General features: G+C 40.3%; 1 protein-coding gene across 3 annotated transcripts in view; it reads left to right on the top strand.

Moving 5' to 3' along the window:
* fancm (FA complementation group M) overlaps nt 1-14,133 on the top strand; it is a 118,764-nt gene that overhangs the window by 93,228 nt on the left and 11,403 nt on the right. For all 3 annotated transcript variants that reach the window (XR_013888548.1, XM_080202466.1, XM_080202467.1), the window contains exons 14-17: nt 2,065-4,417; nt 11,372-11,454; nt 11,911-11,976; nt 13,272-13,373. Coding sequence is in view for 2 of the 3 variants with exons in the window: in XM_080202466.1 (XP_080058592.1) it covers nt 2,065-4,417; nt 11,372-11,454; nt 11,911-11,976; nt 13,272-13,373 (2,604 nt within the window). In the remaining variant the exon portion in view is untranslated. The remainder of the gene's footprint in view (nt 1-2,064; nt 4,418-11,371; nt 11,455-11,910; nt 11,977-13,271; nt 13,374-14,133) is intronic.

Raw genomic sequence — 14,133 nt, forward strand, 5'->3', positions numbered from 1 at the left:
CATGTGCACGTCTACTTGAACATAATATCCGCTCAGTGTGAGAACGTGTTATCTATTCTGATTTACCACCAGCTACAATTGATTTTTAACATAACTTGTGTATCTGGCTTGTGGACATCAATTATGTTCTCTTGTCCAGTTTTCCCAGTGCTTAATGAATTGCCTCCTCAAGATGATTTAGCTGTCAGAGTAGATGGTTGATCAACCCCACGTTGTTTTTACAGACCTTGAAATCTAACACATGATATCCTGCCTGGGAACTAGCCCCTGTCTGATTGTGCCCTTGAGGTGTCTTCTTGCAGCTGAGAGCTTGCCTCACAGACTGAACTGAATGTTTTTCAAACCCTTTGATAAATAGAGATGATAAACATACAAGAATTTAAACTTTTTTTGATATAATATCCAACACCTGTTTTCCCCCCATCCTTTCAATTAGTGGCTGACTTATCCCCCTCATTCTTTCAATTAGTGACTGACTAATCCCCTCATCCTTTCAATTAGTGACTGATTCTCATATGTGCCCATTCCCCACAAGTGGAAACATTTTTTCTACGTCTACTCAGTTAATCCTTTCATTACCTTGAGAATTTCTATCAGGAGATTCTCCACCTTTCTGGTGTGAGAGAGCCTCTGGCTGTTCAGCCTTTCTTCGCCATTCTAGTATCATCCTGGGAAAACCTATTTGCACCAACCCAATGTTTCTGTATCCTTTATAATATGAGTCACAGTATTCCAAATGTGGCCTAACCAAGGTTCACCCCATGTTGGACATAATCTCTTGTTATCAGATTCCTTTAGCTTATAAAACTTCCCTTAGCTGAGGAAACAAATGAGCAATAGTAAAACATTTTTGAAGATAAAGATTTGGAGAGAAGTTTGAACACATGTTTTGGTGCGATAGTTGAATGGGACTGGTGGTGCCAGCTGTGGAATTCTCTGTTTAGAGAGTATCTCTGTGACCTGGTATTGAGATGAGGATTCTGGCAGGTCACGTTAGAGAGGAAAATAGGTGGTAACGGTAATAGATGGGTCGTAGGGTTTAAAACTCAAAACAAATGGCAAAATTTAGTACAGACTTGCATGATAATGGTTTAGATTAAAACAACTTGCATATTTCTGGTAGTGCTAGGGAGTTGTTCATCATGAAACAGCTTCAACAGGGACATTAAATGTTATATATTGCAAAGTGACTACTAGGTACATGCATTGTGTGAAGCAAATGCTATATAGTAGTTCAAGCCTAAACCTCAAATAGCATCAATCCTATCCATCTATTATCCTCATTGAGATGGTGCATAATGTAGGGATGATTCAGTACTTCGTTCAGTTTAGCTATTGTTCAGGTCCTGTTTCTTGACCCACTCTGACCATTGCTTTTAGCTTTTTTTAAAACCTAAACCTAATTGGGTATCCTGGTGTCTGAATCAGAGAATGACTGAGACCCTTCAGAATTAAATGACTCTGATGTTACCCTGATCTGTAAGATGCTGATTCTAAACATGGAGTTATGTCATAAGGTTAGGCTATGACTGCTAGAAAACAGGAACTGATGACAAAACACAGGCTGTTTATAATGATAAAACATTTTACAGAAGTCTATATTTGTTGCTGTTTTCCTCCCCTGAGGGCCACCATTTTTTTTTATTCATTTGTGGGACATGAGTGTCGCTGACTGGCCAGCATCTATTGCCTATCCCTTTGGATGTGCAGTTGAGAGTTAACCACATTGCTGTGGTTCTGGAGTCACAGGTAGGCCAGACCAAGTTCTCACACCAAGAAGCAGATTTCCTTCCTAAAGGACATTAGTGAACCAGATGGGTTTTTTACAACAATCGACAGTGGCTTCATGGTCATCAGTAGATTTTTAATTCTAGATTTTTTTTTATTGAATTAAAATTCCACCATATGCTGTGGTGGGATTTGAACTCAGGTCCCCAGAATGTCATAGTGGTGAGTTTTAATGTACAACTTAAAAATTTGATACCTGTATTTTTATACTCTTTCAAAATAAGGTTAATTTTAGGTGCTTAATTCTGCCTTTAATAATTCCTATTTCTTTTACAGAATGACAGCAGCTGTTCATTGGATTTTATGTCTTATTTAAATATGGATGATGTATTTGAACCACAAGTTGGACCTACTTCCAGAGCAAAAAATCAGGCTAAACATAAGATGGCTAAATTAATGAAGCCTGGATGTGACAGAAGGAAATGTATAAACAATGGTGTTAAACAAAATAACATTTTTCGCAAATTAACGCATGAAGATGAGGAATGCTCCCTTTATAACACAAGTAAAATTACAAAGACAAAGATGCAACATCCCCCCTCTTGTCCTGAAACTGCAAAGACCAAAGAAGTACAGAAGCCTCCGCATTATATTTCCAGGGATTATCAAGAGGAAGAAGCTGCACATGCCACTAAGGACTATTTATCAAAACCAGGCAAACAGATCCATCAGCTGGAGGGAGAAATTGAAGTGGACATAAATAATGATTTACCGCAAGTTTGGTTTAGTGGGTCTGATATGAGGGAAGTTTTACAGAGTCCCATGAAAATAGGTTCTGCTGCAAGTGAATTGGCAAATGCTCAGTGCAAAAGCATTGACAGAAGAGAGAAAGAACACAAAGAATTGCACAAGTGTGAACCAGTATCTGATTATACAACAAGGGAGTTAGTAGCTTTAACACAAGGCCTGTTTTCCAAGTACCATGAATCAAATAATGTCAATTTGGGTTACAGTGGTCTAAATAATGAAACTTCAATTAATGGTACAAATCTGTCTAAACTGTTTTATTTGGCAAACTCTCTTTCAACTCAAGGTCATAGTCCACAACACAAATCCTCAAACATAAATCCAGGAAGTACCTGGCATCCTAACTCACCAGAGTTTGAACATCCTAATGATGATTCACTAGCGCAAGTTCCCAATGGTGTGAAAATGGTTTTGGAAACAGTAACATCATTTCTTGCTTCATCTCCTCCTTCGTTAGACATGACTTCTTTTTGCAAAGAAGGAAATTATGAAGAAAATCAAAGGCAAACAAATATTTCAGAATTCTCAACAGAAAACATCTTAAAACGTGACCAAGGTGACAATCAATTCTTTGGGTGTTCACCATCAACTAATATTAAACCAGCAGATTTAGTGCCTGGCAGAGAGCCTGAGGATTTTGGTGACCACGTTAATGCAGGATCCAGTCCTTCCTGGGATGATTTATTTGATAGTAATATTGAAGAAAACTTGGATCAAGATTATGAAGCTCAATCAAGTGTAAACCAAAAAGAATTATGTGATCCTTTATACCACTGTGATAATTCAACTGATACTGACAAAAACAGAAGCAATAAAACTCTCAAGGATTTTATAAATGATGTGCCATTTGTATGCGAGAAGAGTTTGCCTTTGTTAGAAGATGAACCATCACTTGATGGCTCTTCAGCTGTTTGTGTTCCTGGCCACAAAAGTTGTGCAATCCTACAGGATGTGGCTGAACTGGTGAGACATTCCACTGTATTGAATGAACCACTGCAAAATGCTCAAGCAATTGCTAATAAGAGTTTGAAAAATGGAGGAATTGAACATGATGTAAATTGCAGGCCACTTTTGCATAAATCACTTCCCAAACAAATGCTTTGTGAAAATTCATATGTTGGCCAGCATAGACCAGTTGTCAATGATGGCGACATGTACAATTGTTCAGATGAACTATTTGCTGTTAACTTTGATCTGGGATTTTCATTTGAAGACTTAGATGGAAATGGTGATTTGTTAATAACTGATACCATTCACAATAGAACTGCTGAATTCTCAGAATATCCCGTAGGCAAGTCTCCTCCTGACAGCACAGAAATAACAAAGACCAAAATAGATGAATGCATTCCTCAGATTAGGGGAAACTGCATCAATAAGGTTACTTCAAAGTTATTTGAAGCAGAAGCAAAAGCATTTTGCAAAAGCAAAACAGAAGCATTGAGAGAATGCTCAACCCCACAGTCTTGGGAGCAACTATCCTTAAAACCAAACAAAACAGAAACTTCGCATCATAATGAAAAACATTTGACAACACAAGATATTGCATTTCTTTCTCCAATTTGTCAGTCTGAACTTTGGACCACCTCTGCCCTTTCACCAGCTTTAGCATCCTTGGCAACACCAAAAAAGAAAGGATCTTCTCTCAAACTCCGTGATATGACCTCTATTCACCCACTGTTTAAAAATGATCTGATGATTTCTCAGAATCCTGCACAAAGCAATGTTTCAGAAGGTTTGGTTAAAAAGGGAATCTTGTCTGAATCAACATCCTCTCCTAATTCTTCTGGGAGCATTCTGAATACTACTGAAAAACATGGGAAGATGTCTTTTACACGTAACAAACGGAATATTTTTCGCAGAATTCTTGATTCACCAATAAATGGTAAGATAATTTTAACTTTTGAGCATAAGTATGTTTTGAATTTTTTAAGTTGTGCTTGGATATTGTTCAGATTTATTAATTCTATTGATAAGGTCAGCTGTTTGCTTTCTGTTTAAGCCTTAATGGAATGCCACTTTCAAATGCCAGGTTAGTTTTTGACTCCCAATTCAGGCTGCAATTACGCAGTGTAAACCACTTTGCACTGCACTATCTGTGGCCAAATTCACCCTTAATGATTTACAGTTTGACCTCCGTGATGCTGGGTTATTGAGGGTAACAGAAGTCAGGATACCTGCTCCGGGCTCACCATCTTATGGATGTCTATATGTGCATGTATTATAAAATTATATGCTGCATGTAGTTTATAGTCAGGATTAGGTTCAATTGTGATCCCTACCTCTGCCTGCCAAAGTTACAAATAAATAGTGGCCACTTGAATAAAGCACCAAAAGGGGGGTTGTGACCGGGACACCATACCCCACAGGTAGCCCATGCCTTTGGAACGGGTGAGAGGAAATTGGCAAGGAGAAATATGAATAAGAGAAGCAAAGATTCAAGCTGGGTATGCAGTTTGAGGTCCATCAGCAAAAACAAACCAGGTTTGAATTCTTGTCATCATTTGTGGTATCAAAACTTTAATTTTGTGGCCTTTTCTTTTATTAACTTGTGGAACATGGGTGTCACTGGCTGGCCAGCATTTATTGCCCATCTCTAGTTGCCCGAGGGCAGTTGAGAGTTAACCACATTGCTGTGGCTCTGGAGTCACATGTAGGCCAGACCGGGTAAGGACAGCAGATCTCCTTCCCGAAGGACATCAGTGAACCAGATGGGTTTTTCCGACAATTGACAATGGTTTTATGGTCATCAGTAGGTTCTTGATTCCAGATTTATTTTTAATTGAATTCAAATTCCACCTTCCGCCATAGTGGGATTCGAACTCTGGTCTCCAGAACATTAGTTGAGGTTCTGGATTAGTAGTCTAGCGATTACACCACTGGGCCATTGCCTCCCTCTTCTTTTAATATACTTAACATAAATTCAGTCACTTCATATTTAACACCCATATTCTTACATAATTTTAATTTTGCACAATCCCCTATAATGCTTCAAATAATAAGGTTGAAATAGTCATATTTAATGGCAGTAAGACCTTGCCTTCTAACTCACTGCAGTGGCACATACGGTAAGCAGAAAGTTCAGAAACCTTAAACTGTTGATAGAATTCCACTATGAGCTCCAATGATGTGTATTGAATGTGGATTGGCAGCTGTCTGGTGTTGCAGTTCACTTGGAGTCTTGAGTTGCTGTGGCAACATACACTTTCGTATGTCATAGCATCTGCCATTGGTGTGTGTTAGAAGGATTTTCAGACTGATTCTGAAAACTGTTTTGTTTGTCCATGTTTTGGATGCTCTTTCCTTAGCTATCCAAGTCCTGGAGTGGGATCTGAACGCGGAACTTTTGGCTGAGAGGCACGGATATTACCCACTGTGGCACAAGACCACTTTTGCATCTGAGTGGAGTCATTAAATTCAATGTTAGGTCTCTGCAGTGGAACCCAGAATTGTAGCTTTAGCTGATGCTTTTATATTTAACTAAATGAAAACATTACAGTATAGCTGAAACCCTTCTAAACTAGATTTTTCATCACACCAAACTGAGTATTTTAATACAAACATACTGAAATTCACTGCTGAATTCAGCACGCATACGTTCCACTCATTAAACTGCAGCTTATTTCCAATGCCATACTTTTATGATCATTCAGAAGGCTGTGCTGTTTTGTGTGCTGGTTTAAAAATGCTGCCTAGAATGTGGTCAGATTAATTCATGGTGACATTCCCTTCTGAATTGACTCCTGGATGAAATGTTTTGTTCATTTTTATGATTGTGGTGAGGTGGAAAGCCTGGTAGAGATTAGTGCTGGAAATGCTTTGTTTAGTAATTTTGCCTTTGTGATTATGGAGTTGGCGGAGGAGAAAACAGAACATTTTGTTTACACAGATAAAGCTAGGGGTAGTGCTGTGGTTTCTAAATTAACACAGCTTTAAAATGCAGTGGCCTAAATTTCCTCATGCCGGTGCAATCCAGATGTGCACATAAACAATCTCGGTTCCATCTGGCTTAATTTAAATAGCACAGGCAGCACTGGGGTCTTGGGGGTAGTAGTAATGTTCTGAGAAATAATACAGGAGGAGCCAACCTTTTAATTTCAATGTTCTCTGAAGCTGATGATTTTGGAATATTGAGAGAAATAGTAAACCAGGTGTAAATGTTTTTTTTTCTTCTTGGAGAGGAACGTGCAGGTGATGTTGTTCCCACCCATCTATTGATTGTGTTCATCTAGGTTGTGAAAATTGTGGGTTTGGAAGGTATTGTTCAAGGAGACCTGGTGAGTTGCTGCAGTGTGGCTTTTAGATTATATACACTACCATGCACAAAGGATTGGGGGAGGGGGGCGGGGGGTGTGAGGAAATGTATGCTTAAGGGGGTGGATGGAGTGTTGGTCACTTTTGCTAACTAATGAGCAAGGCACAGGGAAAACCTACCCTAAAATGATCCTCTATTTCTGACCAGTCTGTAGAATTGCGTAAACTAATCTTTCCACTTAATCCTTTTTTTAAAAAGTCAATTTTAACATAGTGTGTCTGTGGTTTGCAGCTGAAACTACTGCAGTTGGTCAGTGTCCTTTTCAACTACTTGTTATAGTATCATTTTTATTCGCACACTACCGCAATGGCTTTGAGACTTAATTAACACTTGTCCCATCAGAGATGTATCTTAGAAATTTTCTTCAAATTGCATTTGTTGCAAAGATAATCTTTAGGATGTACAGAACTAAATGAGTATAAAGACCCAGTTCATGCAGTCTTGAGTTCATGCAGCATTGAGTGATGCTGAGGCATCCAAAACAACATAATCATTAGAATCACTACAGTGCAGAAGGAGGCCATTCAGCCCATCAAGTCTGATGTGAGAGCAATCCTACTCATTCCCTTTCCCGTAACTCCACGTATTTACCCTGCAAATCGCCTAATGATTGTGTAATGTTTCTGTTCCTTAGGTTTTTAACATTGGGTTGACACTGAGCTAATTTTGTTATTAAAATTTCAAATTTTTATTGTTAAAATCATTTTGTTGGACTGCGTTTTGTGAAAATGTGGATTTCTTCTTTTTTGCCTTTACATTGTGAAATGCACACACCGTTCTTCACTGTCCCTGCATTTTGCAGTGAGAGATTCTGATGTGAAGCACCCCCATGTGGAATTTTGCTTCACAATCAAGTCATTGTTATGCTTCCTGTGACATACCACCTGATCTTTCTAGAGTTCAAAATATTCGCTGCTTGAAAATGTATATTCCCATTTGAACATTTCTGAATTACTGCCAGCTCCAGAGTTCAAAGTAACCAATGATTCTGGATCAAAACCAGAAAATGCTGGGAAATCTTAGCAAGTCTGACAGCATCTGTGGAGAACGGAGAGAGCCAATGTTTTGATCTGGATGACCCTTCATCAGAGCTAAAAGGCACTTGGCTCTTTGCTCTGATGAAGGATCATCCAGACTTGTTGGCTCTGTTCTCTCTCCGCAGATGATGTCAGACCTGCTGAGATTTCCCAGCATTTTCTGTGCTTTTGTTTCGGATTCCAGCATCCACAGTGTTTTGCTTTTATCTCAACGATTCTGCATACTTGATCCATCTGTAAATAATAATGAACTGAACCCAAAAAATACTTCCAGCATCATCTTGCTTTGGGAGTGATAAATTTCTCTGTTTTACCCATTCTGAGTTATGTGGCTGTATGAAGGTGATTGGGACCAAAATACGATTTCTTGTTCAAATGGGTTAAGTTCAGTACCCCTTTGAATCTAGCTATTATTTCCTCCTCATTTTAGTGAGATTTAGTTTATGGAATGATAGAAAGTTTACACTGCAGGCAGCTATTCAGCCCTTCATACCCATGCTGCTGTCTGATAGAACAACCCTACTAATCCCATTTCCCTTTGCTTCTGCAATTCCTCTCTCTTCAGTAATTATCCAATTCCTTTTTGAAAACTGCAACTGAATCTGTCTTCACAACACACAATGCATTTCCAGATCCTATTCATTTTGCATAAGAAATGCTGCTCCCCATGTTGCCTCTGTTTCTTTTGTCATTCAACCTAAAATAATGCTCTTTAGTTTTTGACCCACCTGCTAATGGCTTTCACCCTATCTACTCTGTTCAAGCCTTTCATGACTTTGAACACCTTTTATCAACTCCCTCAACCTTCTCTTTAAGGAAAACAGATGCAGTTTTGCCAGTGAACCTCTGCAGCTGAAATTACTGAGCCCTCAAGTTATTCTTGCAAATCTTTTCTGCCCACTCCTTAATGTCTTCACACCTTTCCTGAAGTTCATTGTCAGAAGTGGACACTACTCCAGTTGAGGTCAAAACAGTGTTTAATAAACCTTCATCATAACTAGAGACCGAAAGTATAAAAGTTATTAAGTCTGGTATCCCATACAAGAACAGGGAAAGAAATCATGGGAGCTAGTTCTTTTCCCGTTTTCCAGGTCCCTTATTTCCCTCTCGCTCCTCTTAACCCTCAATAGCTTCTGTTGAGTGCCTTAGTGATGTGCCTTGGGTCCTATAGAATAGTGCAGCACAGGAGGCCATTCAGTCCATCATATCTGTGTCAGTTCTTTCAAAACGAAATTCAGTCAGTCCTCCCACCCCGCCAGCTGCTCTTTCCCAATTTTTTTTTGCTTCAAGTATTTACCCTATTTCTTTTTGAACACTAATTAGGGAGGTAGTGCATTCTAAATCCCAATTGGCCTTAATGTAAAAATGTTTCCTCATGTCACTTCTGCTTCTTTTGTCAATCAGTTTAAATGAAATTAAATCTGGGCCACCTGGTTAAAAATCCTTCAGCCGTTGGAAACTGCTTCTATTTATTCTGTCTAACCTTTCATAATAGAAGAGCTGGAGCCATAAAGCAACCATGCTGATATATGATGTCTACATTGCTTGCAAAAAAAAAATATTGTTTTGGGATTTAGAACTAAATTAATTTAAAAGCATTTAGTGAGCCCTGAAAGGTTAGTTTGCTCTGGAGATGTGTGGAGCTTAAGAAGGTTCTCTGATATTAATTTGTCTGTGTGTTTGCTGGAGAGGGAGTTGCAGTTCTGGATCCCTTGTGGCTCGTAGCTCACAGAGAGAAACCCTGGAGGCTGTTAGCAGGCTTCAGGCAGTTAGGGCTCAGGGGAAGCCCCTGGGGAGCTAAGAAGGTGGCTGAAGGTCACAAATTCCATACCAGGCAGTTAGGGCTCAGAGAAACCCTGGGAGCCTTTTATAGCTCAGTGCAACCAGGAAACTGTAGTTTGGAGAAATGCAGGAGCAATGCCAATTTAGTGAAGCCAGTAGCCTGTGATAGAGGTGAAAGTGTGCCAGTAATTGGAAGCGAGAGTGTGGCTTCGTGAATCCTGTGGAACACACTGTCAGGAGGAGAAATTGAATCATTGGGAGGTGAAGAACCATTGAGGCTGTTTGAGTTGGCGTGACTTTTGAGGGAATTTGGAGACACGATCCTTAAAAGTGAAGAGTTAAATCCCTTGTAAGGAAGACATTGTTTTAATGAGATTTTGTGACTCAGTGGTCACTGATGACTTAATCACATCTGCCATTGAATATGCAGTGTGATGTGTTTGACTATGATTTTCTCCTTAATTCATACTTAATTTTCAATGTTAGATATTGTAGTTTGTTTTACTGTCCTGACTTTGCAGAGTAAAGTTTATTTTGTTTGTTTAAAGCTGTGGAATCTTGTGACTTTATTCTTCTGGTGGGTTAACTGGGATTTCAGATTGTCTGTTTTAAACACAAAGTTACTGACCCCTAACCAGTCCGTAACGAAGTTAAAAGAACATTAAGCAACAATGCTTTTAATTCTCTGTATGAAAAGATTTGTTCTACTATCAGTTTTTTTTAAGAAAGGATGAATAATTAATCATGTTTCTAAGATTGGGGGAAAGGCAAATTGTGCGGAGGGTGTGGAGAGTCTGCAGAAGGATCTAGATAGGCTGGGCGAATGGGCCAGGAAATGGCAAATGGAATTTAATGTTGGCAAGTGTGAGGTGGTCCACTTTGGTAGGAAGAATGGTAGGAAGGACTATTACTTACGTGGCGAAAAACTGCAGCAGGCGACGGTGCAGAGGGACCTTGGGGTCCTTGTGCATGAGTCGCAAAAACCCAGCTTGCAGGTGCAGCAGGTGGTCAGGAAGGCGAATGGGATGCTGGCCTTCATAGCGAGGGGGATTGAATATAAAAGTAGGGAGGTCTTGCTGCAGCTGTATAGGGCATTGGTGAGGCCGCAGCTGGAGTACTGTGTGCAGTTTTGGGCGCCGCACCTGCGCAAGGATATTTTGGCCCTGGAGGGAGTGCAGAGGAGGTTTACTAGGCTGATACCGGAGTTGAGGGGATTGAGCTATGAGGAGAGGCTGAATAAACTAGGCTTGTACTCGTTAGAGTTTAGAAGAATGAGGGGAGATCTCATTGAGACGTATAAGATGATGAATGGGATGGATAGGATAGAGGTGGAGAGACTCTTCCCGCTCAAAAAAGACAGTAGGACTAGGGGGCACAGCCTCAAGATAAAGGGGAGGCGGTTTAGAACGGAGTTGAGGAGGAACTTCTTCACTCAAAGGGTGGTGAATCTCTGGAATTCTCTGCCCGTTGAAGTGGTGGAGGCTGCCTCGCTAAATATTTTTAAGAAGCGGGTTGATGGGTTCTTGATAAGAGAGGGGATTAAGGGTTATGGGGAGAGGGCGGGAAAGTGGAACTGAGCCACGACAGATCAGCCATGATCTTATTGAATGGCGGGGCAGGCTCGAAGGGCTAGATGGCCTACTCCTGCTCCTATTTCTTATGTTCTTATGTTCTTATATATGTAGGAAATTATTTCTTTCCTCAGGTGTGTGCAACAGTGAGAGCGAAGATGACGTTATCAGAAGACCAAATAAAAGGATAAAAGTTGGTGTTCTTGAGTCGCCCGAGGTGAGTAAATCACCAAATAATTGGCATCAAGTTGCATCATTTTAAAAGTTCATTCAGATGGCATCTTAAAAATTTGAAAAAGGTGATGGTGTACTGGCATTGTCACTGACCTAGTAATCCAGAGATAATGTTCTGGGAACCTGGGTTCAAATCCCACAATGACAATGGCAAAATTTGAATTCAATGAAAAAAAAACTCAAATCAAAAATCCATGAAACTATTGTCAATTGTCATAAAAACCATCTGGTTCACTAATGTTTTTTAGGGAAGGAAGTCTGCATTCCTTACCTAATCTGTGACTCCAGACCCTCTGAAATGGCCTGGCATATCACTCAGCTCAGGGCAATTGGGGATAGGCAATAAATACTGGCCAAGCCAGTGATAGTCACATCCCCTTAATACATTAAAAAGTAGTAATTAAGGATTTAATTTTTATGCAATTATCCTGTGTTGCAGGTGACTGGTACCAGTGAGCTTGACTCCCCTGTATTGGCTAATCGGAAATCCAGGAAAATTCTTAATGTAAGTAAATAATTTTAATGGAGTGTGTGTGAGAGTGTGACATACATATAATGATTAAAAAAGGTAAAGATTTGTTGAGAAGTTTAAAGTCAACTGCATGTATTGAAAGGCAAGAAATTATATAAAGTTTATTTATTAGTCACAAGTAAGGCTTACATTAACACTGCAATTAGGTTACTGTGAAATTCCCGTAGTTGCCACAGTCCGGCGCCTGTTTGGGTACACTGAGGGAGAATTTAACATGGCCAATGCACCTAACCAGCTCGTCTTTCAGACTGTGGGAGGAAACTGGAGCACCCGGAGGAAACCCACGCAGACACAGAGAATCTGCAAACTCCGCACAGACAGTGACCCAAGCTGGGAATTGAACCCGAGTCCCTGTCACTGTGAGGCAGCAGTGCTAACCACTGTGCCACTCAAAAGAAAAATTACGTAACACCAACACTGATGAAATAGTAGCAGACATGACTCATCAAGTCAATTATAAAATCATATGTTAGCGCATTGATCCACATACAAATGAATCGGTGCCTATGATGTACTTTTGATGAGTCGGTGAAGACTTGATGGGTTGAATGTCCTCCTTCTGCACTGGTTCTGTGATAGTTTCTGAAACATAGGAAATGCAACTGCGTTGCAAGTATTAGTAAGATGTTCAATTTTTCCATGAACATAAGAACATAAGAAATAGGAGCAGGAGTTAGGCCATCTAGCCCTTCGAGCCTGCCCCGCCATTCAATAAGATCATGGCTGATCTGTCGTGGCTCAGTTCCACTTTCCTGCCCTCTCCCCATAACCCTTAATCCCCTCACTTATCAAAAACCCATCAACCCGCGTCTTAAAAATATTTAGCGAGGCAGCCTCCACCACTTCAACGGGCAGAGAATTCCAGAGATTCACCACCCTTTGAGTGAAGAAGTTCCTCCTCAACTCCATTCTAAACCGCCCCCCCTTTATCTTGAGGCTGTGCCCCCTAGTCCTACTGTCTTTTGTGAGCGGGAAGAGTCTCTCCACCTCTATCCTATCCATCCCATTCATCATCTTATATGTCTCAATGAGATCTCCCCTCATTCTTCTAAACTCTAACGAGTACAAGCCTAGTTTATCCAGCCTCTCCTCATAACTCAACCCCCTCAACTCCGGTATCAGCCTAGTAAACCTCCTCTGCACTCCCTCCAAGGCCAAAATATCCTTGTTCACAGCTAGGCACTTGTATTAACCACTGAAATGTCAGCTAAACATTTGGGTGAGGAAATGGAACTAAGCCTTTATCTGTGGATTATTTAATTTCTCAGTTAGCGTTCACAGACAGTGAGGATGATGATTTTAGAGCAGCTTCGACCAAGAATAATAAAGTTGCTAAATTGTCTAGCAACCGTCATCATTCCTGGAAGAAGGTAGGTGCGTTTTTGATGTGTGTTCTGTTATTGTATGAAGCACTATTTAATGAAGTTGAGCAGCTGCTGTAACAGTCTCGACCTTACTGTGAATGGTCTAAAACTAAACCAAGTAGCTTGAATTATGACATTAATGTTATATAAATGTGTTAGTTAAAATTTACGTAGTCACTTTACTTCAGCCATGACAATGTTATGGGTGAAATAAGATGGAAAGATTCAAAGTAGAGGAGGGTGCCCTTTTTTTAAACCTGGAACACAAGTGATTTTCACAGTACATCTACTACAACCACATCTTGCATTTATATAGTACCAGTACTGTAATAAAGCAACTGAAGGCAATTAATTTAGTTCCAGCAGTTTCTGTGTTCCTTCCTGACTTAGGAATTCACCTTGGGTGATACAATGGCAAAGTGGTTAGCACTGATGCTTCACAGTGCTAGGGACCCGGGTTCAATTCTGGCCTTGAGTCCCCCCGTGTCTGCGTGGGTTTCCTCCCACAGTCCAAAGAAGTGCAGGTTAGATTGATTGGCCATGCTAAATTGTCCCTTAGTGTCAGGGGGATTAGCAGGGCAAATGGGAGGGGTTATGGGGATAGGGCCTGGGTGGGATTGTGGTCGGCGCGGACTTGATGGGCCAGATGGCCGTCTTCTGTACTGTAGGGATTCTATTCTATTCTATGTGGAGAATTTTATTTTGTGAACTTGCGGCAAAGTGTTCCACCATGCCACCCGTTCCAGTTTCATTGTTTGTGCAGATT

The sequence above is a fragment of the Carcharhinus amblyrhynchos genome, chromosome 14, assembly GCF_965287045.1.
Source record: "Carcharhinus amblyrhynchos chromosome 14, sCarAmb.v2.hapA, whole genome shotgun sequence".
Lineage (NCBI taxonomy): Eukaryota > Metazoa > Chordata > Chondrichthyes > Carcharhiniformes > Carcharhinidae > Carcharhinus > Carcharhinus amblyrhynchos.